The 27,380-nt window shown below is 44.6% G+C and overlaps 1 protein-coding gene across 2 annotated transcripts in view; it reads left to right on the top strand.

The window, feature by feature from the left end:
* LOC132824791 (dedicator of cytokinesis protein 2-like) overlaps window positions 1–27,380 on the top strand; it is a 1,235,709-nt gene that overhangs the window by 377,621 nt on the left and 830,708 nt on the right. For both annotated transcript variants that reach the window (XM_060839646.1, XM_060839560.1), the window contains exon 26: window positions 9,001–9,128. In XM_060839646.1, the coding sequence (XP_060695629.1) occupies window positions 9,001–9,128 (128 nt within the window). The remainder of the gene's footprint in view (window positions 1–9,000; window positions 9,129–27,380) is intronic.

Genomic DNA, 27,380 nt, shown 5'->3' with positions numbered 1-27,380 from the left:
CAGAAGTTGAGTTGCATGCAGACACAACTGAGAAGATAGAAACAGGGCCATTCCATTTAGCCCTTAAGCCCATTCCATCATTTTGTGAAATAATGGCTGATCTGTAAACATGTCTTCATTGCTCTATATCCTTTAATCCCCTTGCTTAACAAAAGTCTCTCTCAGGCAACAATTGACGGTTGTTCCAGTATCAGTTTCTGGGATTGTGCAGCGTACAGTTCTGTTACTGCGCTTACTATGGTGTATTGAGAATGGATATGATAAAGAGATGTTAAGAGTGACATCAGCAGTCATGTGCATGAGAATGTGAATAGAGGATGGGAGAGTGACAGAGATGCTCACAGGGAATAGGAGCATATGCAGTCATGTAAAGGAAAGGGCTTGTAGCACATTTAACAGCAGTCATCCTTCAGTCAGGAATAGAATAGAATACAATAAAAAATTATTGTCACCTGTACTTTTACATGAAAAATACTGTGAAAAGTTTTATAAGTTGTCCCATTACGGTACCTACATCAATGACAAAAGTCATACGTAATATAAACAATTGTAAAATTAATACAATATTTGTCACAATTCAGTTAACGGCTCCTGGGCTGATTTGGGAATGATGGAATACCCGGAAGACGTGACTAGGATGACACTGCCACGCCACCAGATACCAAGCCGGAAGCCTCCGCCAAAGAAGACCACCACCCCAGATGAGACCATCAGCTGGGCTGCTGGAATACCTGGATACTGAAGATGAAGAATGCCTCCACATAGGGAGCAGATCTCAACACCAGCATGAGACAGCCACACTGGGAGACACCTCACATTCAGACTGTTAAGAAAAGACAAGCATGCTCATCTCTCCAGTGTACAGAGTAGACGCCTGAGCCACAAGCTTACTGACAGAGAGAAATAGAAGTTGCTGAAAATGCTGAGCCGGAGGGAAAACAGAGCTAACGTTTCGCGTTAAGTGATCCTTCCTCAGAATGTCCTTCTAAACCTTTCCCATCCATGTACCTGTCCAAATGACTTTTAAATGTTGTAATTGTACCAGCCTCCACTACTTCCTCTGGCAACTCATTCCATAAACACACCATCCTCTGTGTGAAAAAGTCGCCCCTTTGGTTCCTTTGAAATCTTTTCCATCTCACCTTAGAGCTCAGTTGATGAAATGGCTATTACAGTCTGTGGAAGCACTTGTGGGATACCTTTATTGGGACAGAGGTGTTTTTGGACAGCAGCATCCGTGGCGGTGTAATCATCTTCAGGATGCCCTCCACTAACTCTGAATAAAGATGGATCTCACAAAAATCAGTTTAAAATAGGTGGCCCCGAATGATTCACATGGGGAACCGCATTCTGCAGGGACCTCACCTTTGTGTAAACCATGATATTTAAGTATTTCTGATGAACAAATAAGCATCCAAAAAGGAACAGGAGGCACCCAGTGTGTGTGTAAGCTGTGTTGCCATGTGGTTTGTGATGTTTGAACAGAAAGTGGTGTAAATTAGGATCTGAGTTTTTTGATGAACCCTGAATCCTGCAGTGTTTGTCAGCATCGTGTAAACTGAGAAGTAAATATAAACCTGGAAGAAATAGAACTGGAACTCACAGCATCTCTATATTTAGTTGGCTTTTTTGTGAAGATTTCCATTCCCACCTCATCCCAGATTCATGCTGTCCCTTTCTCATCTGCTGGAATCTCACTGTGAAACAGATGAATCTTTTAAATGCTTAAATCATTCAGAAAAATACATCCTCATACTTCTGATTTGTACCTTTGACTCCTTTGTATTTTGCAGCTTTAACAATACTGTGGTCGTCCCACATTTTTAACAACAAGCGATTTCAAAGAACTAATATAGTCAATGTAAAAAATATTTAGACTAGATGACATGAAGATCATAGACCTGAGTCACATGGACTGTTTTAGCATGAATTAATACATTCCTGATTAGGGATAATTTGAATCTTTGAAATCTTACTGATGCTGGTGGAATACTCTTGACATTCCCAGAAAAGAATAAAAGAAAGAATTTCTATTGTTCCCCTCTTGAAGAGGCAAATGGAATTCAACCTGGTGAATGTGCGGAGATGCACTTGGGCAGGACGAACAAGACAAGGGACTGCATGATCCTGCAAAGCACTAATTATTGGAGTGGTCTTAGTGTGTATGTACCTTAAGATTAGTGGGACAGGTGAAGAAAGTAGTTGCTTTTGACTAGGGTGGACTCAATGGGTCAAAGAGCCTATTTCTGACCTGTAGTCCTCTATGACTGGAATGTGTGGTTTCTGGTCAATTCAGTACCTTTGTTATGCAGTCACCAATTCATTGTGGAATTGCCAATTCCTGCACAGCAAAATCCCACAAATGCTAATGTGACTTTGAACAGATAATGTGATTTTAATGACATTGTATGACAGATACATATAATCCAGGAACCCAGAGAGTGCTTCCTTACTCTCTCTTTTTCCTTTACAGTTTAATTTTTTTTTTGTTTTGATTTGATTGTTTATTGTCACATGTACCGAGATACAGTGAAACGTGTTGTTTTACAGGTTAACCAGGCAAACTATACCTTATATAAGTACCTCAGTGTAATAGAACATTTCGTGATGAAAGACTTATGCCTGAAATGTCAACTGTCCTGCTCCTCGGACACTGCCTGGCCTGCTGTGCCTTTCCAGTACCACAGTCTCAAACCCCATAAGTACGTCAATGTAAAAGAGCAGAAGACAGTGTTACAGCGACAGAGAAGGTGCAGAGAAAGATCAACTCTAATAGATGAGTGGTCCGTTCAAAAGTCTGATAAGAGCAGGGAAGAAACTTTTCTTGAATCTGTTGGTACGTGTTTTCAAACTTTTGTATCTCTGCCTGATGGAAGAGGGTGGAAGAGAGTATAACCGGGGTGGGAGAAATCCCACTCAAAATGTCTAACTCAGAAGGCAGCACCTCTGTCAGTGCAGCATTCCTTCTACACTTCACTGTAAACTTGCTGTTGTTTGATCCCAATGCTGGTTCCTGGAAAATCCACAGCAGCTCTGAGGAAATTCTCAACTCCACATGGAATACTCAGAAAGTGTATGCTGTATTTCAGACTTTTAATATCCACAACCACAATGACTTGAAATTGTATGGGTGGGAGTGGTATCAGGTAAAAACTTTACACCAGGTCCCTCAGGCAGATGTTAGGGGAGGTATCCAAAGCCCAGGCCAAAGTGGTTACGGCAGCAGTGAGTGCTATCTACAAGATGCATTGCAGTAATCTGCCAAGCCTTCTCTGACACCAGCTTCCAAACCCATGATCTCTACCACCTTAAAACTGAAGGGCAGCCAATACATGGCAACACAGCTTCTTGCAAATTCCCCTCCAAGCCACTCACCATCCTGACTTGGAACAATATCGTTGTTTCTTCACTATTGATGGGTCAAAACCCTAGGCGTCCATTCCTATCTGTCCCGTAGATACACGTATACCATACGAAGCAGTAAACAAAATATGGCTTTCCACCTCCCAAGGGCAATTTGAGATGGACGATAAATTCTAGCCTTGCCAGGTGTGATACCTCCATGATGGGCTGAAGGGCTTCTTTGTGTGCTTTAAGATTGTAAAATCTGGAGGATAGTGTGGCCTGGTCTCACAGTGGGACAGAAGTGTAGTTTTAACTCTTTATAAATCCGGACGTGGGTGAGTTTACGGTAAATATTGAAGGTCAACCCTTTAGTATCTGAACTTACCTAAGTTTGGTTGTTCCAATGGTGAGAGGTACAAACCCCACCTCTCATTCTTGAATATGCACTAGGATTCTGGCCCCATAGCTCTCTGTGACACAGAGTTCCAAAGACTCTCAATTCACTGAGAGAAATATGTAGGGAGATCTCAGATACCTATAAGAATAATAGGATTATAATAGTGGGGGATTTTAACTTTCCAAACGGGACTGGGACTGGAAAGAAATCTGTTGAGTGTGTACAAGAAAATTTTCTTATTCAATATGTGGATGTACCTACCAGAGAAGGCGCAAACCTAAGGAGAGGCAAATGGCTGACGTGTCAGCAGGGAGCACTTTGAGGCAAGTGATCATAATTTTATTAGTTTTAAAATAGCTATGGAAAAAGGATAGACCTGATCTCAAAGTTAAAGTTCTAAATTCGACTGAGATCAATTTTGACAGTATTAGGCAGGAACTTTCAAAAGTCGATTGGGGATGTTGCATTTTGCCCATCTGGACTGGACTTGTACATTTAATATTAAGACTCTGGGGAGTGTTGCCTGACAGACAGACCATGTAGCACAGCTGCATTGTTCTTGAAAGTGGGGTGGTAGGTAGGTAGGATAGTGAAGAAGGTATTTGGCACGCCTGCCGTTGACTAGTCAGTGCATTGCATATATTAATGAGTACATTAATGAGGCCACTTTTAGACTGCTGCATTCAAGTCTCATCTCTCTGCTCCAGGAAAGATGTTTGAAATTTGCAAAGGTTCAGAAAAGGGTTACAGAGATGTTGCCAGGATTGGAAGGTTTCACCTATGGGAATCGGCTGGGGCTGTTTTCCCTGGAACATTGGAGGCTGAGGGGTGACCCTATAGAGGTTTGTAAAATCATGAAGGAAATGGATAGGATGAATAGCCAAAGTCTTTTCCCTAGGGTGGGCGAGTCCAAAACGAGAGAACAGATTTAAGCTGAGAGTGGATTTAAAAGGGAACTAATGGACAATGTTTTCACGCAGAGGTGGTGCATGTGCAGAATAAGCTGCCAGCGGAGGTAGTGGAGGCTGGCATAATTGCAACATTTAAAAGGCATGTGGGTGGATACATGAAAAGGACTGGATCAATTCAAGATATTTAGTCGGTGCAGACAAATTGGACTGACGGGTCGGTTCCCTTCTGTATAACTCTAAGAGACGAGATTCCTCCTCATCTCAGTCATAAATTGGTCTTCTATGAATACTGATGCAAAATATTTGTCCAACTCCTCTGCCATTCCCTTGTTTCTCATTACTATTTCCCCAACCTCATTTTCTAAGCAGCATATAAGAACATCAGAACTTAAGAAACTTAGAACAGGAATAGGCCATCTGGCCCTTTGAGCCTGCTCTGCCACTCAAAAAGATCATGGCTGATCTTTTCATAGAGTCAGGTCCACTTACCCGTGTTTTCACCATATCCATTAATTCCTTTATTTTTCAAAAAATTATCTAACTTAGCTTTAAAAGCGATTGCTAAAGTCACATTAATTACGTCCCTGGACAACCCTTTGGGTGAAGAAGTTCCTTCTTAGTTCAGTTGTAAACCTGCTGCCTCTAATCTTGAGGTTATGCCCTCTTGTCCTAGTCTCACCCACCAGTGGAAGCATCTTATCTATTTCTATTTTATCGATTCCATTCATAATTTTAACTGTTTCTATAAGATCCCCCCCCCTCATTCTTCGGAATTCCAATGAATATAATCCCAGTCTGCTCAGCCTCTCCTCATAAGCCAACTTCCTCAACTCCGGAATCAACCTAGTGAACCTCCTCTGCACCCCCTCCAGTGCCAGTACATCCTTTCTTAAGTAAGGAGACCAAGTCTGCACACAGTACTCCAGGTGTGGCCTCACCAGCACCTTGTATAGCTGCAACATTACTTTTCGCAATGAAAGGCATAATTCCATTTGCCTCCCCTAATTACTTGTTGTATCTGTGATTCATGCACAAGGACACCCAGGTCCCTCTGCATAGCAGCATTTTGCAACTTTTTACCATTCAAGTAATAACTGTTACTCCTTCCAAAATGTTCGTAAATGTGAAGTCATACATTGTATTTCATCTGCCAAACCTTGCCCACTCACTCAATGTATCTATGTTCCTCTGCAAAGTTTCACAGTTCTCTGCACACTTTGCTCTGTCACTCATCACAGTGTCATCGACAAATTTTGATATGGTACATGTGATCCCCAACTCCAAATCATCCATATAAATTGTAAATAAATGTGGGTCCCCACACTGATCTCTGATTGCCAGCCAGAATAGCATTCATTTATCCCCACACTTTGCTTCCTATTAGTCAACCAATCCTTTATCCATGCTAATACTCTACCCCTAACACCATGCAACCTCATCTTATGTTGCAGCCTCATATGCGGCACTTTGTCAAAGGCCTTTTGGAAATCTAGGTACACCACATTCACTGGGTCCCCGTTGTCCACTCTTCATAGAATTCCAAAAGATTTGTGAAGCATGACTTGCCTTCACGAACCCAAGCTGTGTCTGTACAATAGGATAATTTCTTTTGAGATGCCTTGCTATTTCTTCCTTGATAATAGACTCAAGCATCTTCCCCACTACAGAGGTTAAGCTCACTGGTCTATAATTCCCCATCATTTGTCTACTTCCATTTTAAATAATGGCATCACATTTTCTATTTTCCAGTCTGCTGGGTCTGCCCCAGAGTCCAGCGAATTTTTGGAAAATTGCCACCAGTCCACCTGCTATTTCCCTCGCCATCTCTTTTAGTACCTTGGGATGCATTCCATCAGGGCCAGGAGACTTATCAATCCTTGGCTCCATTTGCTTACCTAACACTAGTTCTTCCATAATAATAATTGTTTCCAGGTCCTCATCTACCTTCGTCTCTTCGCCCCTTACTGGCATATAATTAGCATCTTCCACTGTGAAGACTGATGCAAAATACTTGTTCAATGCCTCAGCCATTTCATCATATTCCATAACTAAATGCCCGTTTGCAAACTCTAAAGGACCAACATTTACTTTAGTCACTCTTCTTTGTTTTATATATTTTAAGTCTCCTTCTGCCTCTTCTCTTGTTCAAGGTAATTTTTTTAAGATTAGAATCCCTACAATGTGGAAACAGGCCTTTCGTCCCAATAAGTCCACACTGACCCTCCGAAGAGTAACCCACCCAGACCCATTCCCCTACATTTACCGCTGACTAACGCACCTGACCTATGGGCAATTGAGCATGGCCAATTCACCTGACCTGCACATCTTTGGACTGTGGGAGGAAACCGGAGCACCCGGAGGAAACCCACACAGACACAGGGGGAATGTGCAAGCTCCACACAGACAGTCATCCGAGGTTGGAATCAAACCCAGGTTCTTGGTGCTGTGAGGCAGCAGTGCTAACCACTGAACCACTGTTATATCCCTGTAACCATTCTCGTGAACTTCTCCTGCACTCTCTCCAGTACCTTCCCATCTTTCCTAAAGTGTGTCACCCAGAACTGGATGCACTACCCCAGCATCTTATCCAAGTTCACCGTGACATGTACTCTATAGCCATACCAGTAATGCCCAGGATATTATATGCTTTTTAACCACTCTCTCAGCAATGGGTGGCACGCTGGCACAGTGGTTAGCACTGTTGCCTCACAGTGCCAGAGACCTGGGTTCAATTCCCACCTCAGGCGACTGACTGTGTGGAGTTTGCACATTCTCCCCGTGTCTGCGTGGGCTTCCTCCGGGTGCTCCAGTTTCCTCCCACAATCTAAAAATGTGCGGGTCAGGTGAATTGGCCATGCTAAATTGCCCATAGTGTTAGGTGAAGGGGTAAATGTAGGGGTATGGGTGGGTTGCGGGTCGGTGTGGACTTGTTGGACCAAAGGGCCAGTTTCCACACTGTAAGTAATCTAATCTTGTCCGTCCACTTTTAATGAGTTTTTCACAAATACACTGATCCTCCAACCCCTTTGCAGTTGTGCCCTTTATTTTATTCGCCCAAAATGTCTCACCTCACATTTCTATGCACTGACATTCATCTATCCACCTATCTGCTCACTCCACCAAATTGTCAATGTCCCTTTGAAGTTTGGCAGTAGTCTCACCTCTGCACGAAATCCAGGTTAAGAACCCCAGCGCAATTTTGAGGAAGTACTGCACTGTCAGAACTGTTGGATGAGGTGTTAAATCGAGGTCGTCCATCTGGATTAGCACTGCTGCCTCACAGTGCCAGGGGCCCGTGTTCAATTCCAGCCTTGGGCGACTATCTGTGTGGTGTTTGCACATTCTCACCCGTTACTGTATGGGTTTCCTCTGGGTGCTCCGGTTTCCTCCCACAGTCCAAAGGTGTGCAGGTTAGGTGGAGTGGCCATGCTAAATTGCCCGTAGTGTTCAGAGACATGTAGGTTAGGTGGGTTAGTCATGGGAAATACAGGGTTGCAGGGATACTTTCGGGGGTGGGTCTGAGTGGGAAGCTCTTTGGAGGGTTGGTGTGGACTCACTGGGCGAATGGCCTGCTTCCACACTGTGGGGATTTTATGACTCTACGATCTGCCCAGTCAGGTGGATCTCAGTATGCTATTTCATAAGGAAGTGGGGTGTCTTCCTCAATTAAGTGAAAGTGGGTATTGCAGATGCTGGAGATTAGAGTCAAGGTTAGAGTAGTGCTGGAAAAGCACAACAGGTCAGGCAGCATCCGACGACCAGGAAAATCAATGTTTTGGACAAAAGCCCTTCATCAGGAATTTCTCCTTAGTTGCTGCCTGACCTGCTTGCTTTTCCAGCACTACTCTAATCTTGACTCTAATCTCCTCAATACCCATTTGTCATCCACATGTACGTACAGAAGAGCTGGTGATATCACACTGCTATTGAGAGCAGGCTATTTTACATAACTTCCGTATATTACAACATTGATGATATTAAATGGACTCTCTAGTCCCAAATCATGCCAATCTTGCTAAATTGGATCTCTTTTGCACGCCCTGTGCACTGTTACCTGAATGCATCTATCTAAATCTTCTCTTCTGTCCTTGCTTATTATGATCTGCCTGTGCTGCTTGTAAACAAAGCTTTTCACTGCACTTCAGTACACAGAACAATAAACCAATCAATCATTCAATCAACCAATCAAAAACTTTAGAATGCCATAGATGGTGCTTGACCCTTTGCATCTATTGGCTTGAATTGAATAGTGCCGTTGCAGCAGCTCTTGAAGATCCCAGAGATCGATGACAGTCTATATTAAAGGAACAAGAATTCTTGGTTACTATCATATCTTTTCTTTCACAGAATGTCGAGCTATCCTGTTGTCGATAATGACCACCACACTGAAGGATCTGATTCAGAAAAGGGAAGAGGAAGAGGCTTGTGTCGAATTGCTCAGTAACATCCTGGAAGTTCTCTATCAACAGAACGTGGTATGTATTGTTGAGATGGCGGGACCTGTAATTGTGCGGTTCGGAGATGAGCAAATGAGACATCATGTGGAGTTGAGGTGATAATCCCATCAACGATGATCTTATTGAATGATTCGAGTCAGTTTGAAGATTTGAGAGGCCTTTCAGTTATTTTAATCAACCTGTTACAACATATCTTAGGGTCAGGTGGGATTTGAACCCAGACCTTTTAGCCCAGAGGAGGGGTACCACCATTAGACCCTCTTCAAGTGACCTTTCTCATTTGTACATTTGAAGATAGACAAAACTTCGTACTTTCTGAGAATTCAACACAGATAAAGAGAAAGTCTAGATTATTGCATGTGACCTTCAGTTTGCAAACAGAACACTGAGCCCAAATGGCTCTTTTTTTTCAGTTTGTACATAACCATTGATTTGATTTGATTCAGTTTGATTTGATTCGATTTGATTTCAGTTGGTTTATTCACATGTACTAGATACAATGAAAACAATTGTTTTGCATGCTAAGCAGACAAATCACACCTTCTATAAGCACATCAGGGTGATAGAGCAGAATGCAGAACATCATGTTACAGCTACAGAGAAGGTGCAGAGTAAGATCAACTCCAGTGTATGAGAGGTCTGTTCATAAGTCTGATAAAAGTGGGGAAGAAGCTGTTCTTGAATCCGTTGTTATGTGTTTTCAAACTTTTGTATTCTCTGCCTCACAGCAGAGGGTGAGGAGAGTGTAATTAGGGTGGAAGATGTCTATGGTGATGTTGGATGCTTTCCCGAGTCAGCAGGAAGTGTAGGCAGTGTCAATGGATGGACTGGGCCTGGAAATGTGTTGCTGGAAAAGCGCAGCAGGTCAGGCAGCATCCAAGGAACAGGAGAGTCGACGTTTTGGGCATGAGCCCTTCTTCAGGATGCTGCCCGATCTGCTGCGCTTTTCCAGCAACACATTTTCAACTCTGATCTCCACCATCTGCAGTCCTCACTTTCTCCTCAATGGATGGACTGGGCTGGCTTACGTAATGGACTGGGCTGTGTTCACGGTTCTCTGTACTTTCTTGCGGTCTTGGGCAGAGCTATTGCCACACCAAGTTGTGATGCATCTGGATAGGATCCTTTCTGTGGTGCATTTTTACAAATTGGTAAGAACCATTGAGAATATGCTGAATTTCCCTCACCTTTGGAGGAAATAACGGCAGTGATGTGATTTCTTGACTTTAGTGTTGAGATGGATGGACCAGGTTGTTGGTGATATTAACTCAGAGGAACTTGAAGCTCTCGGCCACCTCCACTTCAGCACCATTGATACAGACAGGGGTGTGTTCAACACTCTGCTCTCTGAAGTCGATGACCAGCTCCTTTGTTTTGCTGATATTGAGGCAGGGATTGTTGTCTTTATTCCCTGCCTTTACACTAAGGCTGTCTCTTTCCTGTACTCTGTCTCCTTGTTGTTTGAGGTTCAACCCACGACGGTTATGTCATTAGCAAACTTAGAGCAGAATTTGGCCACACAATCGTGAGTGCATAAGGGGTATAGTAAGGGGCTGAGTACTCAATCTTGCAGGGCATCGGTGTTCAGGATCATCGTGGAAGAGGTATTGTCACCTATACTTTGCATTTCTTGTCCATCTCCTACCTGTTCAACGGGAAGTTCAGAGTCAACTGCGTTGCTGTTGTTCTGGAGTCACATGTAGTGAGTCTGGAGTCTCAAGTTGGCCAGTTTCTGAAGGGGATAGGCTGGAAAAGCAAAATCAAAATCTTGGTAACAAGATCAAGGAGAGTGGGACTTGGAGCATGATGAGTCAACTAGCCTGCCTCTGGATTCAGTGATAATACAGATACAGAATAGAGAAAATGTGAGAGATAACACACTGGAATATGTCCTTTGGGGATTTTAGTTGTGACTGGTACCACTGCAATTAAGTGAGATAATCGTGATGGATTGGAAGAGGGATTTTCATCAAGATCAATTGGCTCAAAAAGGAGATAGTTGAAGCTTTATTTGTAAAAGAGGATATAACAGATTTAAATTTATTGGCAAAGGTACCATAGGGAGATGGCGATCTTTGTATGCAGTGAGTTGTTATGGTCTAGAATGCACTGCCTGTTAGGGCAGTGGTAGCAAATTTAGTAATGACTTTGAAAAGGAAATTGGATATGTGCTTGAAAAAGGAAAGAAAATAGATGGCTGTGGCGAAAAGGAGGATATGTTTCAACAGCGAGGGTGGATATTAGACAAGAAAAGAAAGTTAAAATGCTGAGCTGGCATGCAGTGCTGATCATATAGGTCTGCTGTGACAACAAGAGAGAGAAATATGGTGAAGGCAGATTCAATCAAGGCATTCAAGAGGGCATTTGATGGGCTTTTATTGGAAACTAATGCCAGACGGCTAGTGCAGACATGCTGGGCTGAATGGCCTCCTCTTACACCAGAATAAATCTGTGATTCTGTTAAAAAAAGCAGGGCTGCAACATGCACGTCCACAGATCTGTTAGCGATAGATACACTAATGTCTAGTTGAAGAAATGGCACTATTATTACTCGTAATGCAGCCAGTGCCAAGCGCCATCTTGAAAAGGGCAATAGGTCCACACACACCTCTGTGGAGCAGAAGTGCACGGAGTCAGCAGTTTGTCATCATGGTGAGAATTCACCATCAAGAATGGCCATTTTGAACGACATTGTCTTCATGAACCTAGTCGTCATTGGACAAGCGTATGTACATACATGGAATAGTGTAGGTTAGATGGGTTTCAGATTGGTATGACAGGTCAGCACAACATCGAGGGCCGAAGGGCCTGTACTGCGCTGTAATGTTCTATGTTTTATGTTCAATGGCGCGCGCACACATACACACACAATTTTCCATCACAGGGGGCATAAGCAGCTTTGTCATTGGGTGTGTTTAGGGATTGACTGATTACCAGTGTTGGAAAAATGATGTTGTTAATGTGGGAAAAAGGCATTGAAGTGCTTGATCAGCTTTAGTTGTACTAAATTGTGTCAATGGCTTGATGGACTGAGTGGCCTATTCCTGTTGCTGTGTTGCAAACAACAGTGATAAAGAACACTATTCAACTTTCAGGCTAGTTTTACAGTTAGTTTTGACTGCCCCCTCTCTGGAGTTCAGAAAAGTGACTAGACAGCAGAGAGTGGTCCTAAGTGTGGGGGAAGTTATTGGCTCCTCCTGTCAGACCTTTGAATACACCATTCATAGAACATAGAACATAGAAAAATACAGCACAGTACAGGCCCTTTGGCCCTCGATGTTGCGCCGACCGAAGGCTACCTAACCTACACTAGCCCAATAACCTCCATATGCTTATCCAATGCCCGCTTAAATGACCATAAAGAGGGAGAGTCCACCACTGCTACTTGCAGGGTATTCCATGAACTCACAACCCGCTGAGTAAAGAATCTACCCCTAACATCTGTCCTATACCTACCACCCCTTAATCTAAAGCTGTGTCCCCTAGTAACAGCTGACTCCATTAGTGGAAAAAGGTTCTCACTGTCAACCCTATCTAAACCCCTAATCATCTTGTACACCTCTATCAAATCTCCCCTAAACCTTCTTTTCTCCAATGAAAACAGCCCCAAGTGCCTCAGCCTTTCCTCATACAATCTTCCTACCATGCCAGGCAACATCCTGGTAAACCTCCTCTGCACCCGTTCCAGTGCCTCCACATCCTTCCTATAGTATGGCGACCAAAACTGCACACAATACTCCAGATGAGGCCGCACCAGAGTCTTATACAACTGCAACATGACCTCAGGACTCCAGAACTCAATTCCTCTCCCAATAAAGCCCAGTACACCATATGCCTTCTTCACAGCACTATTTACCTGGGTGGCAACTTTCAGAGATCTGTGTACATGGACACCAAGATGCCTCTGCTCATCCACACTACCAAGTAGCCTACCATTAGCCCAGTAATCCATCCCATTCACTCCCAATCACTGAGAATCCAGTCCCTTTTGTGTTGCAGCATCAGAGGGAGCAGTGGTCATGGAGATGTGGTTTCTCCACGGGTGGATTCATACGAATGGTACGGTCGTCTTTTTTGTTGGTCCAAAGCTCAGGTTAATACTGTGGAGCATAAGTTCAAATCCTACCATGGCAGTTGAGGGAATTTGCAATGAATTCAAAAATCTGGCATCACGAAGTAATATTGACCATGAAACACCTGGATCGTTAATGTCCTTTGAGAAATCTGCCCACCTGAACTGGTGGAGCCTGCAGTTGACTCCAATCCCAAAGTGTTTGACTCTTAACTATCCTCTGAAACTATCCAGTAAGTCCCCAGTTGCATCAAACCACAACAGAACCATAAAAATATAAGACTTAGCACCAGAAGTAGTCCATTCCACCCATTGCCATTCAATGATATCACAGCTAGTCTGATAAAATCAATTCCACTTCTCTTCCTTTTCCCCATTACCTTGATTCCTTTAAAAATCTGTCTATCTTCGGCTTGAACATACTCCAGAACTAGACATGTGCCTCAAGGTTGAGTCATCAGCTCTAATGCAGCTGCAGTCCTGGCATTTACCCAGGCATGTGGAGAATTGCCTCTGTATGGTGTTCCCAGACAACTGTTGCTTGAGTTGCTCTAAATGGTCCAGGTCAAGAGTTTCATAATTTCATAGTAATAGAATCAGGAGTAGGCCATTTGACCTGTCGAGCCCATGCCACCATTTATTAAGAACATGGCTGGTTTATCCATTATCTCATCTCTTCCAACCTGCATTATACCCATAACCCTTAATTCCCTCACCATGCGAAAACCCATCCAACTGTATCTTGAATATATTTAATAAAGTTACCTCTACTACTTCCACGGGCAGAGAATTGCATTGATTCACTCCTCTCTGGGAAAAGTAGTTCCTCCTCATCTCTGCCCTCAATCTACCCCCTGTAATCTTGAGGCCATGTTCCCTAGTCCTCATCTCACCCACCAGCGGAAACAACTTGCCTGCCTCTATCTTGTCTAACCCTTTCATAATTTTATCTGTTTCTGTAAGATCTCTTCTCATTCTTCTAAATTCTCGTGAGTACAGTCCCAGGCGACTCAACGTCTCCTCATTGGGTAACCTCCTCATTCCCGGAATCAACCTGGTGAACCTCTTCTGCACTGCCTCCAAAGCCAGTATATCCTTCCTCAAGTAAGGAGACCCAAACCTCCCTGCTCTTAAATTCAATCCCTCTGATTTTGACACGTGTGAGTTGTAATCACTGGCAGGCAGAATCACAACATTGGATAGACACAGCACACGGGGTCCTTCATCGGTAAACTCTCTTAAAGACAGGATCCACGTACAATACAACATAGAGGTTTTGTTAATTCATTGCAACGCGTCTTGTAACTGGTTCCAGCAAAGCCACTGACCACATCCTCAATGCTGGCCCCTGCAGTTAGTCCCAGAATTAGCTGCTCCGTTGTGGTCAGCACCTGCGCCCATGCTTGCCCCCTGCCATGTATTAAGGGAAGTCCTATCCTGGAACAATGAGGGAGATGCACTTTAATGAGAGTGGTGCAGTGTGTTTGCCTTTTGTGCTGTCACAGCTGAGTAACCAATGGTGTGAGTAAGCTATGAGGTATGAGCTTTTAACAGTGTTCGCTGAGTGAGGTTGAGGTGATTGTAAACGGTGAGTTGTGTTAGACGGAGATTGATAATAAGCACTTGGAGAGTGTGGGGTGAATGAGGCAATGGGTTGCTGGAAGGGTCATTGACTTTGACCTTACATGCTGACCTTCTCTTTCAGCATTCCACCCTGGACCTCAGGATTAGTTTGCTGGCCTCTCTCTGCTCCCACTGCCTCCTTAGAACGTGGCTAGTAATCGTCCTAGGAAGAGACCTCTCTCCTCTTGCCCACCTTAACGTGATTTCTGGCTTACTGCACCCTCTCTGCAGTTTGCTCATTTCTTTTCAAGTCTGCTGCAGTCCCTGATGTGGTCAAACTGCACCTGAAAAGCATTGAGCAGTGCTGGCCTATTTGAAATGGTGCTCACATAAGTCCAGGTCCCCTGCTGTGCAGTGTATCTCTATTTTATTCATGCATTGCCCAGATCACCATTGCTAATCTCCCAGAGTGCAGCTACATGTCGATCACATTGCTGTGGGATCTGGAGTCACTTGTAGGCCAGACCAGGTAAGGATGGCAGTTTCCTTCCCTAAAGGAAGTTAGTGAGTTGAATGGATTTTCCCTGACGATTGACAAATGATTCCTAGTCATCATTAGATTCCTAATTCCAGAGTTTTTAATCAAAACAGCCTGACAAGCCCGGGAAATGAGGGATGGGGAATCAGCCCATCAAAGAATGAAGGAAAGTTTGCACTCACCCTATATCACTTTGAACTGTCACAGGTGAGCTGCAAACCCTCAACCCGATTGCTTGGCTTATCAGATCTAACCACCGCCCAGTGTTGGAATGGGGATGGTTATTGCACGTACAAAATATTGAGAGATCAACAAGAAAGCTTTAACTGTCCTTTGATGAAGTGGCCTAGAGTAGGGTAGCAAAGTGTACAGGGAGGCAGAACTGATGTGTCTGTTTCCTTATTCAAGGAGGAGGAGCAGAGATGAATGTTTATTACATTTAGTACCTTTAGTAATGATAGTACTTAGTCTGCAAAATTTCATCTGAGTGTGGGCAAGGACCTGGACAACAATGATCATTTTAGTGCTGGCTTGCAGCTCTTAGCATCAATGAATATCATTCTCAGTTTAATGTTGCTGCTTAATTTCAGGGAAAATATGTTTTCAAATGGAAGAGACGAACTGGGGGCCTCCAGTGCTAAGTAAGGCAATCAGAGAATAGTGGTTTAACTGTAAGTCTACGCCGTTGCGAGAGAGCACGTTATATATTCTGTGGAGAAGAGTGAGGGCTTAAGCAAAAGTTAAAGTTGAATAGAGTTTGAAGATTTTGTAGAATGATGGAAAAAATACAAAAACAAAGAAACAAACTTGCATCATAGGCCAGTCGTCAACCAGATCTCAGTGGATCACAATGTACTGGTTGGAACCAGGTGGATCTCATTGACTGTGAGATCCTTGACTGGGCCAGTTAGGGAGTCCTGGCTGACAGATATAAACAGCAGATTCAGAAGGTCTCCTCAGCCTGGGCACTAGATCTGCGCTGGCTGGTCAGAGCCCGTCAACAGTACACATGTAAATAAAGGGTGGCTTGGTGATGGGAGACTGGCCTCTGTGCAGTTATTTCAATCAGACTGTAACTCCTCTGTGATAAGTTCAAGACCCCTTAAGTGAGACATTATACTGAGGCACTATCTGCTCTATCAGGTTGGACATTGGCAACCCAGTAACATTAATTTGAATAAGATGAGGTGTGGGGTCAGAGGTGGTTCTCTCCAAATCGTGGCTGATAATGATGTCTCAATCAAAAGCCAAAATTTTGATCATTTGCCTAACTTCTATTTCAGTGTAGTTTTGCAAATACATCATTGGATTGTGGGGAAAGACCAGAGGACTGGAAAACTGCCAATGTGATACCCTAATTCAAAAGTGGGGGAAGGCAAGACACAGGCAATTATAGTACAATTCAATGCAACATAGGAACAGGCCACTTGGTCCACCAAGTCTGTGCCGTTTCCTAGCCCTTATTTAGCTCTGCTATTTATTGCCCATACATGGTTTCTATCCCTCTGTTTCCTCTCTTTCATGTGTCTATTAAAGAGATGCCTGAAGCTAACATTCCTGCTTCCACCACCTCCACAGGCTGGGAGTTCCACGCACCCACCTCTGTCTGAGTGAAAAATTACCCTGGCACTTTTTTTTAGAACAATACAGCACAGAACACGCCCTTCGGCCCTCGATGTTGCGCCAACCTGTGAACTATTCTCAGCTCGTCCCACTACACTATCCCATCGTCATCCATGAGCTGACCTAAGGATTATTTAAATCTCCCTAATGTTGACTACATTGACTATATTGGCAGGCAGGGCATTCCACGCCCTTACCACTCACTGCATAAAGAACCTGCCTCTGATGTCTGTCTTAAATCTATCACACCTCAATTTGTAGTCATGCCCCCTCGTACACACTGACATTATCATCCTAGGAGAAAGGCTTTCACTGTCTACCCTACCTAATCCTCTGATCATCTTATATGTCTTTATCAAATCCCCCTTAGCCTTCTTCTTTCCAATGTGATCAGACCCAAGTCTCTCAGCCTTTCCTCATAAGACCTTCCCTCTAGACCGGGCAACATCCTGGTAAATCTCCTCCGCACCTTTTTCAATGCTTCCACATCCTTCCTGAAATATGGGGACCAGAACTGTACACAATATTCCAAGTGTGGCCGCACTAGCATTTTGTATAGTTGCAGCATGATATTGCAGCTCCAGAACTCAATCCCTCTATGTATGAAACCTAACACACCGTATGCCTTCTTAACAGCACTGTCCACCTGGGTGGCAACCTTCATGGATCTATGTACATGGACTCCAAGATCCCTCTGCACATCCACACCACCAAGAATCTTTCCATTGACCCAGTACTCTGCCTTCCTGTTATTCTTCCCAAAGTGCACCACCTCACATTTAGCTGCATTGAACTCCATTTGCCACCTCTCAGCCCAATTCTGCAGTTTATCCAAGTCCTCCTGCAACCTGTAACATTCTTCCAAACTGTCCACTACTCCACTGACTTTAGTGTCAGATGCAAATTTACTAATCCATCCACCTATGCCTGCATCTAAATCATTTATAAAAATGACAAACAGCAGTGGTCCCAAAACAGATCCCTGTGGCACATCACTAGTAACCAGACTCCAGGCTGAATATTTTCTATCAACCACCATTCATTGCCATCTTTCAGAAAGCCAGTTTCTAATCCAAACTGCTAAATCATCCTCAATCCCATGCCTCTGCATTTTCTCCAAAAGCCTACCACGTGGAACCTTTTCAAAGACTTTACTGAAGTCCATGTATACCACGCCAACTGCCCTAAACTTCTCTCCTAAACTTTCCCCCGTTCACTTTGAACCTGTACCTTGTTGTAGTTGACCTACCACCATGGGAAAAAGACTCTTAACTGTTCACTTCTCTCTGTGCTGCTCATAATATTGTAGACCTCTGTCTTTCCAGTGAGAACAGTCTGAGTTTATCCAACCTCTCCTCATGACTAAAATCCTCCAGACACACAACACCCTGGTAAACCTTTTCTGCACCCTCTCCCATTCATGTCCTTCTGATAGTGTGGTACATGCAATATTCCAAATGTGGCCTTGCTTATTAAGGAAGCAATAGTGGTAGATTTGGAAAATCCACTTACATGGTGGGTCAAATGGTCTCTTTCTGTACTGTAAAAGTCTATGATTCTAATCAAGCAGAGTCTGCATGGCTTCACGAAATGGAGTCTGACTAATTAATTAGTTTCTAGAGGAAGTCTCAAGCAGCGGGGAGCAGGTTTAGACTTCTAAAAGGTGATCGACTGGGTGAGGTAAGTGATGGAATGTAGCCAAAAGAGCTTAACAAATATTTAGATATTAAAAGCATCAAGGGATGTAGAGAGAACAGAGGAATATGACATTGAAATAAAGGATCATCCATGACAATATTGAATATAAGCCCTGATGAGCCTTCCTGATGAAGGGGCTTTGCCTGAAAAGTCGATTCTCCTGCTCCTCGGATGCTGCCTGACCTGATGTGCTTTTCCAGCACCACACTCTCGACTCTAATCTCCAGTATCTGCAGTCCTCACTTTCGCCTAGCTGCTTTTGCTCCTCAGAAGCTCTCTGATTGGCTGTGCTTTTCCAGCGCCACACTTTTCGACATCAATCTGCTGAATCAGCTGGGGAGTGTCTGTTCTTTGATTAAAAAAGCTGATGAGTTCTTGAGACAATAGACATTGGTCACTAGACAGGGAACTTTTCTTGGCATTTCAGATGCTGCAGAGTTGTAGGGAACCTTTGGAGAATTTCTTGGAATTTGGTTGTTTGTCTGAGGACATCATAGAAGAATTCATCAGAACATTCTCCTGAATTGACTACAGTAGTCTGTTTGATTTCATCTGTGTGTTTATCATTTCTTCCAGAAGAATTGAATTGAATTAGATTAGCTTTATTGTCACATTTGCTCAATTGAGCATAGTGAAATGTTTACAGGCACTGCATTACATTGCTATCTTTGGTACAAATGTACCTAGGTACAGAGACTTAAGATCAAATTTATAGGAAGCAAAACAAAAAAATTAGAAACATGAGGAAATAAGATAACATGATGAGACTTCTGGATGAATGTTGTATGTCTTTTGGATTGTATTGTTAAGATTACTATGAAGTGACCATTGTGCCCAGATTCCTGATGAAGGGCTTATGCCTGAAACATCGACTCTCCTGCTGCTCGGATGCTACTTGACCTGCTGTGCTTTTCTAGTACTATCCTTATTGACTCTGACTCTCCAGCATCTGCAGTCCTCACTTTCTCCTCTTTCCACTGTGTCTAGGTGGTATGGGATGCAGTCGACTATTTGTCTCCCTGGTTATTCTCTTTGTCCAAATGAGCTTTGATGAACAATAATGCAGACTCATTCCTCACATTCCTTCTTGGTAATACTGTTCTCCCTGAATTCCTGCTGTACCCTTAGCTTGGGGTTGGCTCGGTATCATTCTGTATCACTCTGCCTTTGTAATGAGCTTATCACTGAGTTATAACAGAAGTGTCTTTGGGTTCTTTATTCTTAGGAGATTGTCACCATCTCTCCCATGGCAATTAGCAATGGGCAGTAAATGCCCTCATAGAGTCATAGAGATGTACAACATGGAAAACAGACCCTTCGGCCTAACCCGTCCATGCCAATCAGATATCCCAACCCAATCTAGTCCCACCTGCCAGCACCCGGCCCATATCCCTCCAACCCTTCCTATTCATATACCCATCCAAATGCCTCTTAAATGTTGCAATTGTACCAGCCTCCACCACATCCTCTGGCAGCTCATTCCATACATGTACCACCCTCTGCGTGAAAACATTGCCCCTTAGGTCTCTTTTATATATTTCCCCGCTCACCCTAAACCTATGCCCTCTAGTTCTGGACTCCCCCGACCCCAGGGAAAAGGCTTTGTCTATTTATCCTATACATGCCCTTCCTAATTTTGTAAACCTCTGTAAGGTCACCCCTCAGCCTCCGACGCTCCAGGGAAAACAGCCTCAGCCTGTTCAGCCTCTCCCTATAGCTCAGATCCTCCAACCCTGACAAAATTCATGTCAATCTTTTCTGAACCCTTTCAAGTTTCACAACATCTTTCCGATAGGAAGGAGACCAGAATTGCACGCAATATTACAACAGTGGCCTAACCAATGTCCTGTACAGCTGCAACATGACCTCCCAACTCCTGTACTCAATACTCTGACCAATAGAGGAAAGCATACCAAACGCCTTCTTCACTATCCTATCTACCTACGACTCTACTTTCAAGGAGTTATGAACCTTTGTTCAGCAACACTCCCTAGGACCTTACCATTAAGTCCTGCTAAGATTTGCTTTCCCAAAATGCAGCACCTCGCATTTATCTGGATTAAACTCCACCTGCCACTTCTCAGCCCATTGGCCCATCTGGTCCAAATCCTGTTGTAATCTGAGATAACCCTCTTCGCTGTCCACTACACCTCCAATTTTGGTGTCATCTGCAAACTTACTAACTGTACCTCTTATGCTCGCATCCAAATCATTTATATAAATGACAAAAAGTAGAGGGCCCAGCACCAATCCTTGTGGCACTCCACTGGTCACAGGCCTCTCGTCTGAAAGGCCTCCACCACCACCCTCCGTCTTCTACCTTTGAGCCAGTCCTGTATCCAAATGGCTAGTTCTCCCTGTATTCCATGAGATCTAACCTTGCTAATCAGTCTCCCATGGGGAACCTTGCCGAACGCCTTACTGAAGTCCATATAGATCACATCTACTGCTCTGCCCTCATCAATCTTCTTTGTTATTTCTTCAAAAAACTCAATCAAGTTTGTGAGACATTATTTCCCATGCACAAAGCTATGTTGACTATCACGAATTAGTCCTTGCCTTTCCAAATACATGTACATCCTGTCCCTCAGGATTCCCTCTCACAACTTGCCCACCACTAAGGTCAGGCTCACTGGTCTATCGTTCCCTGGCTTGTCTTTACTGCCTTTTTTAAACAGTGGCGCCACATTTGCCAACCTCCAGTCTTCCAGCATGTCGAGGTCAGGCTCACTGGTCTATAGTTTCCTGGCGTGTTTTTACCTCCCTTTTTAAACAGTGGCATCATGTTTGCCAACCTCCAGTCTTCTGGCACCACACCTGTGACTATCGATGATACAAATATCTCAGCAAGAGGCCCAGCAATCGCTTCTCTAGCTTCCCACAGAGTTCTCAGGTACACCTGATCAGGTCCTGAGGATTTCCTATCAATGAATGAAGAAAAGATGGAACAGATCTTCTCTTTGTGGAGTCATGGGGCTGAATTGGCTATGCATACAGCAGCACTTTATAGTCCCCAATCATTTTGTGCAAATATAACTTGTGGTCGATCCAGACATATCCGATTCTCCAGAACTAACATCCATCATTGTGAAGAGCATAAAAGCTTAGCAAAATAAAATCAAATGATAAAGGAAATAAACTATATCACTAATCTTTCAGCAGAGCTGCATTTGATGAATGAGTACAGACTCATTTGGCACAATGCCACAGGAGAACTTATGTCACAGTCTTGTTGTTACCTCATACCAGCCGAATGCTGTTAATGTTGCATGGCACAACGGAACAAAGATGGATCTAATGCCTGCTCTGCTATTGCATTAGATCATTGTTTAAGTCCATCTATCCATCTTGATTCCGTTACACTTAATGTCCTCACCTAATAAAAATCTATCAGCTTCTGAGTTTCAATTGACCCCACACCCAACTTGCTGTCACATCTTTCAGAGAAACCAAAATCTAAATTCCTGCTCCTATTTTTGAGAACAAAAGACACACAGAGCGGTGCAGCACAATACAAGCCCTTTGACCCTTGATGAAAGAAATTGTACTTTTCAGCGTCAACACTGAATATTCGAGCTTTAAGCTGTAATCTGTTTCCTATTCCCATTTTTTAAAAACATGTGTTAATTGGAAGCGGATTTCACTAGCCATCCCTTAATTGTTCAGTTAAGAGTCAGCCACATTACTGTGGGTCTGGAGTCACATGTAGGCCAGACCAGGTAAGGACAGAAAATTTCCTTCCTTAAAAGGCTTGAATGGACCTGAGAGTTTTTCCAATAATTCCAAGGTTGGTGACTCTTAATCCCAGATATTTATTGAATTCAAATTCCGCCATGGTGGGATTTGAACTTGGCTCCCCATGACAGTATTTGGGTCTATGTGCCCAGTTCTGGTCTCCCTGTTATGAGAAGGATATTATTAAAGCTGGAGAGGATTCAGAAGAGATTTACCAGAGTGGAACGGAAGGTTTGAGTTATAAGGAGCAGCTGCATAGGCTGGGAATTCTTTCAATAGATGTAGAAGGTTGAGAGGTGACCTTTGAGAGGTTTATAAAATCATGAGGGCTATAGATAGGGTGAATGGCAGGTGTCTTTTCCCTTCAAGACTAGGGGGCATATTTTAAGGCGAGAGGAGAAAAATTTTAAAAAGACAGGAGGTGCCTTTTTTTTAAACACAGGGAGTGGTTTGTGTGTGGAATGAACTTTCAGAGGAAGTGGTGGATGTGGGTACATTTACAACATTTAAAAGACTTTCAGATAAGTACATGAATAAGATTTGTTTGGCGGGATCTAGGCCAGGAACTGGAAGATGGGACGATTTAATTTAGGATTAGTTGGCATGAACTTGTTGGACCGAAGTGTCTATTTCCATGCTGTATGACTCTATATCCTCTGGACTAATAATCTAGTGACAATATCACTAGGCCATCACCTCATCTTAAACTAGACCCCTCCTCTCCTGAAAGTACTTCAAGTGGCCCACAGGAGTAGGCATTCTGGTGGCATCATACCCACACGACCATTCTACCCACGTAAGAATTAACAACAGAATTACATGGGAAGGTACATGTAGCATGATACAGTGAAAGTATTGTTTAACGTGCTAACCAGACAAATCATACCTTACATAGGTACATCAGGGTAACAGATCGGAATGCAGAAAATAGTGTTATAGCCATAGCAAAGGCGCAGATAAGATCAACTCTAATATATGAGAGGTCCATACATAAGTTGATAACAGCGGGAACGAAGCTGTTCTCAAACCTGTCTGTGCGTGTCTGGATGGAAGAGGGTGGAAGACAGTATAACTGGGTTGGTGGGGGGAGGGGATCTTTGATTTTATTGGCTACACTCCAGAGCAGCAGGAATTGTAGATGGAGTCAATGAGTGGAAGGTTGTTTTCTGTGATGGACTGGGCTGTGTTCACAACTCTCTGTAATTTCTTGCGGTCTTAGCAGGGCAGTTGCTATACCAAGCTGTGATGCATCCAGGTAGGATGTTCATCATCATGTGTACTGCTTGGCTTGTCTGGACGTACCTGATACCAGCACAGTTATCAAATAAACAGCAGTTGCCATGTCAACCAGTTGATGGAAGTACTGAAGCTCCACCCGATTATTTCAATAGGCGATTTAATATTTGTTTGGCATTAGCTTTCTTGATAATTTGTCCTTTCCACTCAAGGTTATGCTGCATTGAATGATGTTGGATGGCACAGTGAGTGAGTCACTGGTTTTTCTTCTCTGGGTTGAAGCCCAGTCCAGCTTGATGCTTAAAAGTCTCTCTCTGTAGATTTTAAACCTGAGCGCTTACGAACAGTGTGCACTGAGAGTACAGGCACCCTAGTCAATGATGTGAGGCAGCAGTGCTAACCACTGAGCCACCATGCTGCCGGCTGGTGAGGATGGGAGAGTGGGAGGAGTTAAGTTTGCTTTTGATTGATTGATTGATTTATACCAAAGTATAATGAAAAGCTTTGTTTCCAAGCAGTACAGGTAGATATTTGTAAGCAAGGATGAGCTGATCAAAAAGACTTAGAGGCATACAAGTTAGGTTGCACAGGGCATGCATTACGGAGGATTAATATCATCAAGGTCAGCATTATTTGAGGTTAGAGAGTACATTCATCAGTCTAACAACAGTCGGGAAGAAGCTGTTCCTGAAGCTGTTGGTGTGTGTGTGCGTGTGTGTTCAGGCTTTTGTATCTTCTGCCTGATGGAAAAGGTCGAAGGAGATCATTACTGGGATGTGATAGGTCTTTGATGTTAGGAGAAAATGAGGACTGCAGATGCTGGAGATCAAAGTCAAAAGTGCGATGCTGGAAAAGCACAGCAGGTCAGGCAGCATCCGAGGAGCAGGAGGATCGATGTTTTGGGCATTGATGTTGGAGGCGGTGGATGGGAGATCCCCTGAGGTGATGAGGTTATGGATGGTCTGGGAGATGATGGTTTGGTGGTGGGGTCATGGTCAAGGGGGCAATAGGAGGAGGTGCCCGCGAGCTGGCATCATCACCTCAGGGGATCTCCCATCCACCGCCTCCAACCGTGGGCGGCACAGTGGCACAGTGGTTAGCACTGCTGCCTCACAGCGCCTGAGACCCGGGTTCAATTCCCGACTCAGGCAACTGACTGTGTGGAGTTTGCACGTTCTCCCCGTGTCCTCCGGGTGCTCCGGTTTCCTCCCACAGTCCAAAGATGTGCGGGTCAGGTGAATTGGCCATGCTAAATTGCCCATAGTGTTAGGTAAGGGGTAAATGTAGGGGTATGGGTGGGTTGCGCTTCAGCGGGTCGGTGTGGACTTGTTGGGTCGAAGGGCCTGTTTCCACACTGTAAGTAATCTAATCTAATCTAATCTAATCAACCTCATAGTCCCATAACCCCACACCGCCCGTTTCTACCTCCTGCCCAAAATCCACAAACCTGACTGCCTCAGCCTGCTCCTGCCCCACCGAACTCATCTCCGCGTACCTCGACACGGTCCTGCCCCCCTTAGTCCAAGAACTCCCCACCTACATTCAGGACACCACCCACGCCCTCCATCTCCTCCATGATTTTCGCTTCCCCGGTCCCCAACGCCTTATCTTCACCATGGACATCTAGTCCCTGAACATCTCCATCCCCCATCACGAAGGACTCAAAGCCCTCCACTTCTTCCTCTCCCGCCGTACCAACCAGTACCCTTCCACTGACACCCTCCTTCGACTGACTGAACTGGTCCTCTCTCTGAACAACTTCTCTTTCCAATTCTCCCACTTCCTCCAAATCAAAGGAGTAGCCATGGGCACCCGTATGGGCCCCAGCTATGCCTGTCTCTTCGTAGGATAAGTGGAACAGTCCATCTTTCACAGCTACACTGACACTACCCCCCACCTTTTCCTCCGCTACCTTGATGACTGTATCGCGCTGCCTCATGCTCCCACGAGGAGGTTGAACAGTTCATCCACTTTACCAACATCTTCCACTCCAACCTCAAATTTACCTGGACCATCTCAGACTCCTCCCTCCCCTTCCTAGACCTCTCCATTTCTATCTCGGGCGACCGAATCAGCACGGACATTTACTATAAACCGACCAACTCCCACAGCTACCTAGACTACATTGCCTCCCACCCTGTCCCCTGTAAAAACGCCATCCCATGTTCCCAAGTCTCCTCCGCATCTGCTCCCAGGAGGACCAGTTCCAATACTGAACAACCCAGATGGCCTCCTTCTTCAAAGACCGCAATTTCCCCCCAGACGTGATCGACAATGCCCTCCACCGCATATCCTCCACTTCCCGCTCCTCCGCCCTTGAGCCCTGCCCCACCAATCGCCACCAGCACAGAACCCCACTGGTCTTCACCTACCACTCCACCAACCTCCATATACATCGCATCATCCGTCGTCATTTCCGCCACCTACAAACGGACCCCACCACAAGCAATATATTTCCCTCCCCTCCCCTATCAGCGTTCCAAAAAGACCACTCCCTCCGTGACTCCCTCGTCAGGTCCACACCCCCACCAACCCAACCTCCACTCCCAGCACCTTCCCCTGCAGCCACAAGAAATGCAAAACTTGTGCCCACACTTCCCCCTTACTTCCCTCCAAGGCCCTAAGGGATCCTTCCATATCCACCACAAATTCACCTGCATCTCCACACACATCATTTACTGCATCCGCTGCGGCCTCCTCTATATTAGGGAGACAGGCCGCCCACTTGCGGAGTGTTTCAGAGAACACCTCTGGGACACCCTGACCAACCAGCCCAACCACCCCGTGGCTCAACACTCCAACTCCCCCTCCCACTCCACCAATGACATGCAGGTCCTTGGACTCCTCCATCGCCAGACCATAGCAACATGACGGCTGGAGGAAGAACACCTCATCTTCCGCTGAGGAAACCTCCAACCACAAGGGATGAACTCAGATTTCTCCAGTTTCCTAATTTCCCCTCCCCTCACCTTGTCTCCGTCCCAACCCTCGAACTCAGCATCACCTTCCTAACCTGCAATCTTCTTCCTGGCCTCTCCGCCCCCACCCTCACACCGGCCTATCACCCTCACCTTATCAGCCTTACCTTAACCTCCTTCCACCTATCGCATTTCCAACACCCCTCCCCCAAGTCCCTCCTCCCTACCTTTTACCTTAGTCTGCTTGGCACACTTTCCTCATTCCTGAAGAAGGGCTCGTGCCCGAAACATCGATTCTCCTGCTCCTTGGATGCTGCCTGACCTGCTGCGCTTTTCCAGCAACAAAACTTTCAGTTCTGATCTCCAGCATCTGCAGTCCTCACTTTCTCCTGGCTTCTGTGATGGTCTGGGCTGTGCACACCAGCTTCTGCAGTTTCCAATGGGCAGAGCACTTGCCGTACCTGTACAGTGCACTCTGAATGGTGCATCTGTAGGGATTGGTGAGGGTCCTTATGGACATGCTGAATTTCCTGAGCCGCTCGACGAAAGAGAGGCATTGTTGTGCCTTCTTGACCGTCACATCTATGTGGGAAGTTCTTGTCATTGTCACTATTGTTATTGTCACTCCGAGGAACTTAACGTTCTCCACCTTCTCAACTTCAGCTCTGTTGACGTAGATGGGGGGTGTATTCTCCTCCTTTCTTTCTGAAGTCAATGATCAGTTCTTTAGTTTTGTTCTCATTGCACCACGTCACCAAGCCCTCGATCTCCTTTCTGTATTTTGACTCATCATTGTTAGGTATCCATCCTACTATGGTGTGTCATCAGCAAACTTATACACAACCAATATGGGCTTTGTGGGCTGAATGGCGTCTTTCTATGCTGTA

The sequence above is a fragment of the Hemiscyllium ocellatum genome, chromosome 1 (genome assembly GCF_020745735.1).
Source record: "Hemiscyllium ocellatum isolate sHemOce1 chromosome 1, sHemOce1.pat.X.cur, whole genome shotgun sequence".
Taxonomy (NCBI): Eukaryota; Metazoa; Chordata; class Chondrichthyes; order Orectolobiformes; family Hemiscylliidae; genus Hemiscyllium; species Hemiscyllium ocellatum.
This window is presented reverse-complemented; position numbering and strand designations above follow the sequence as displayed.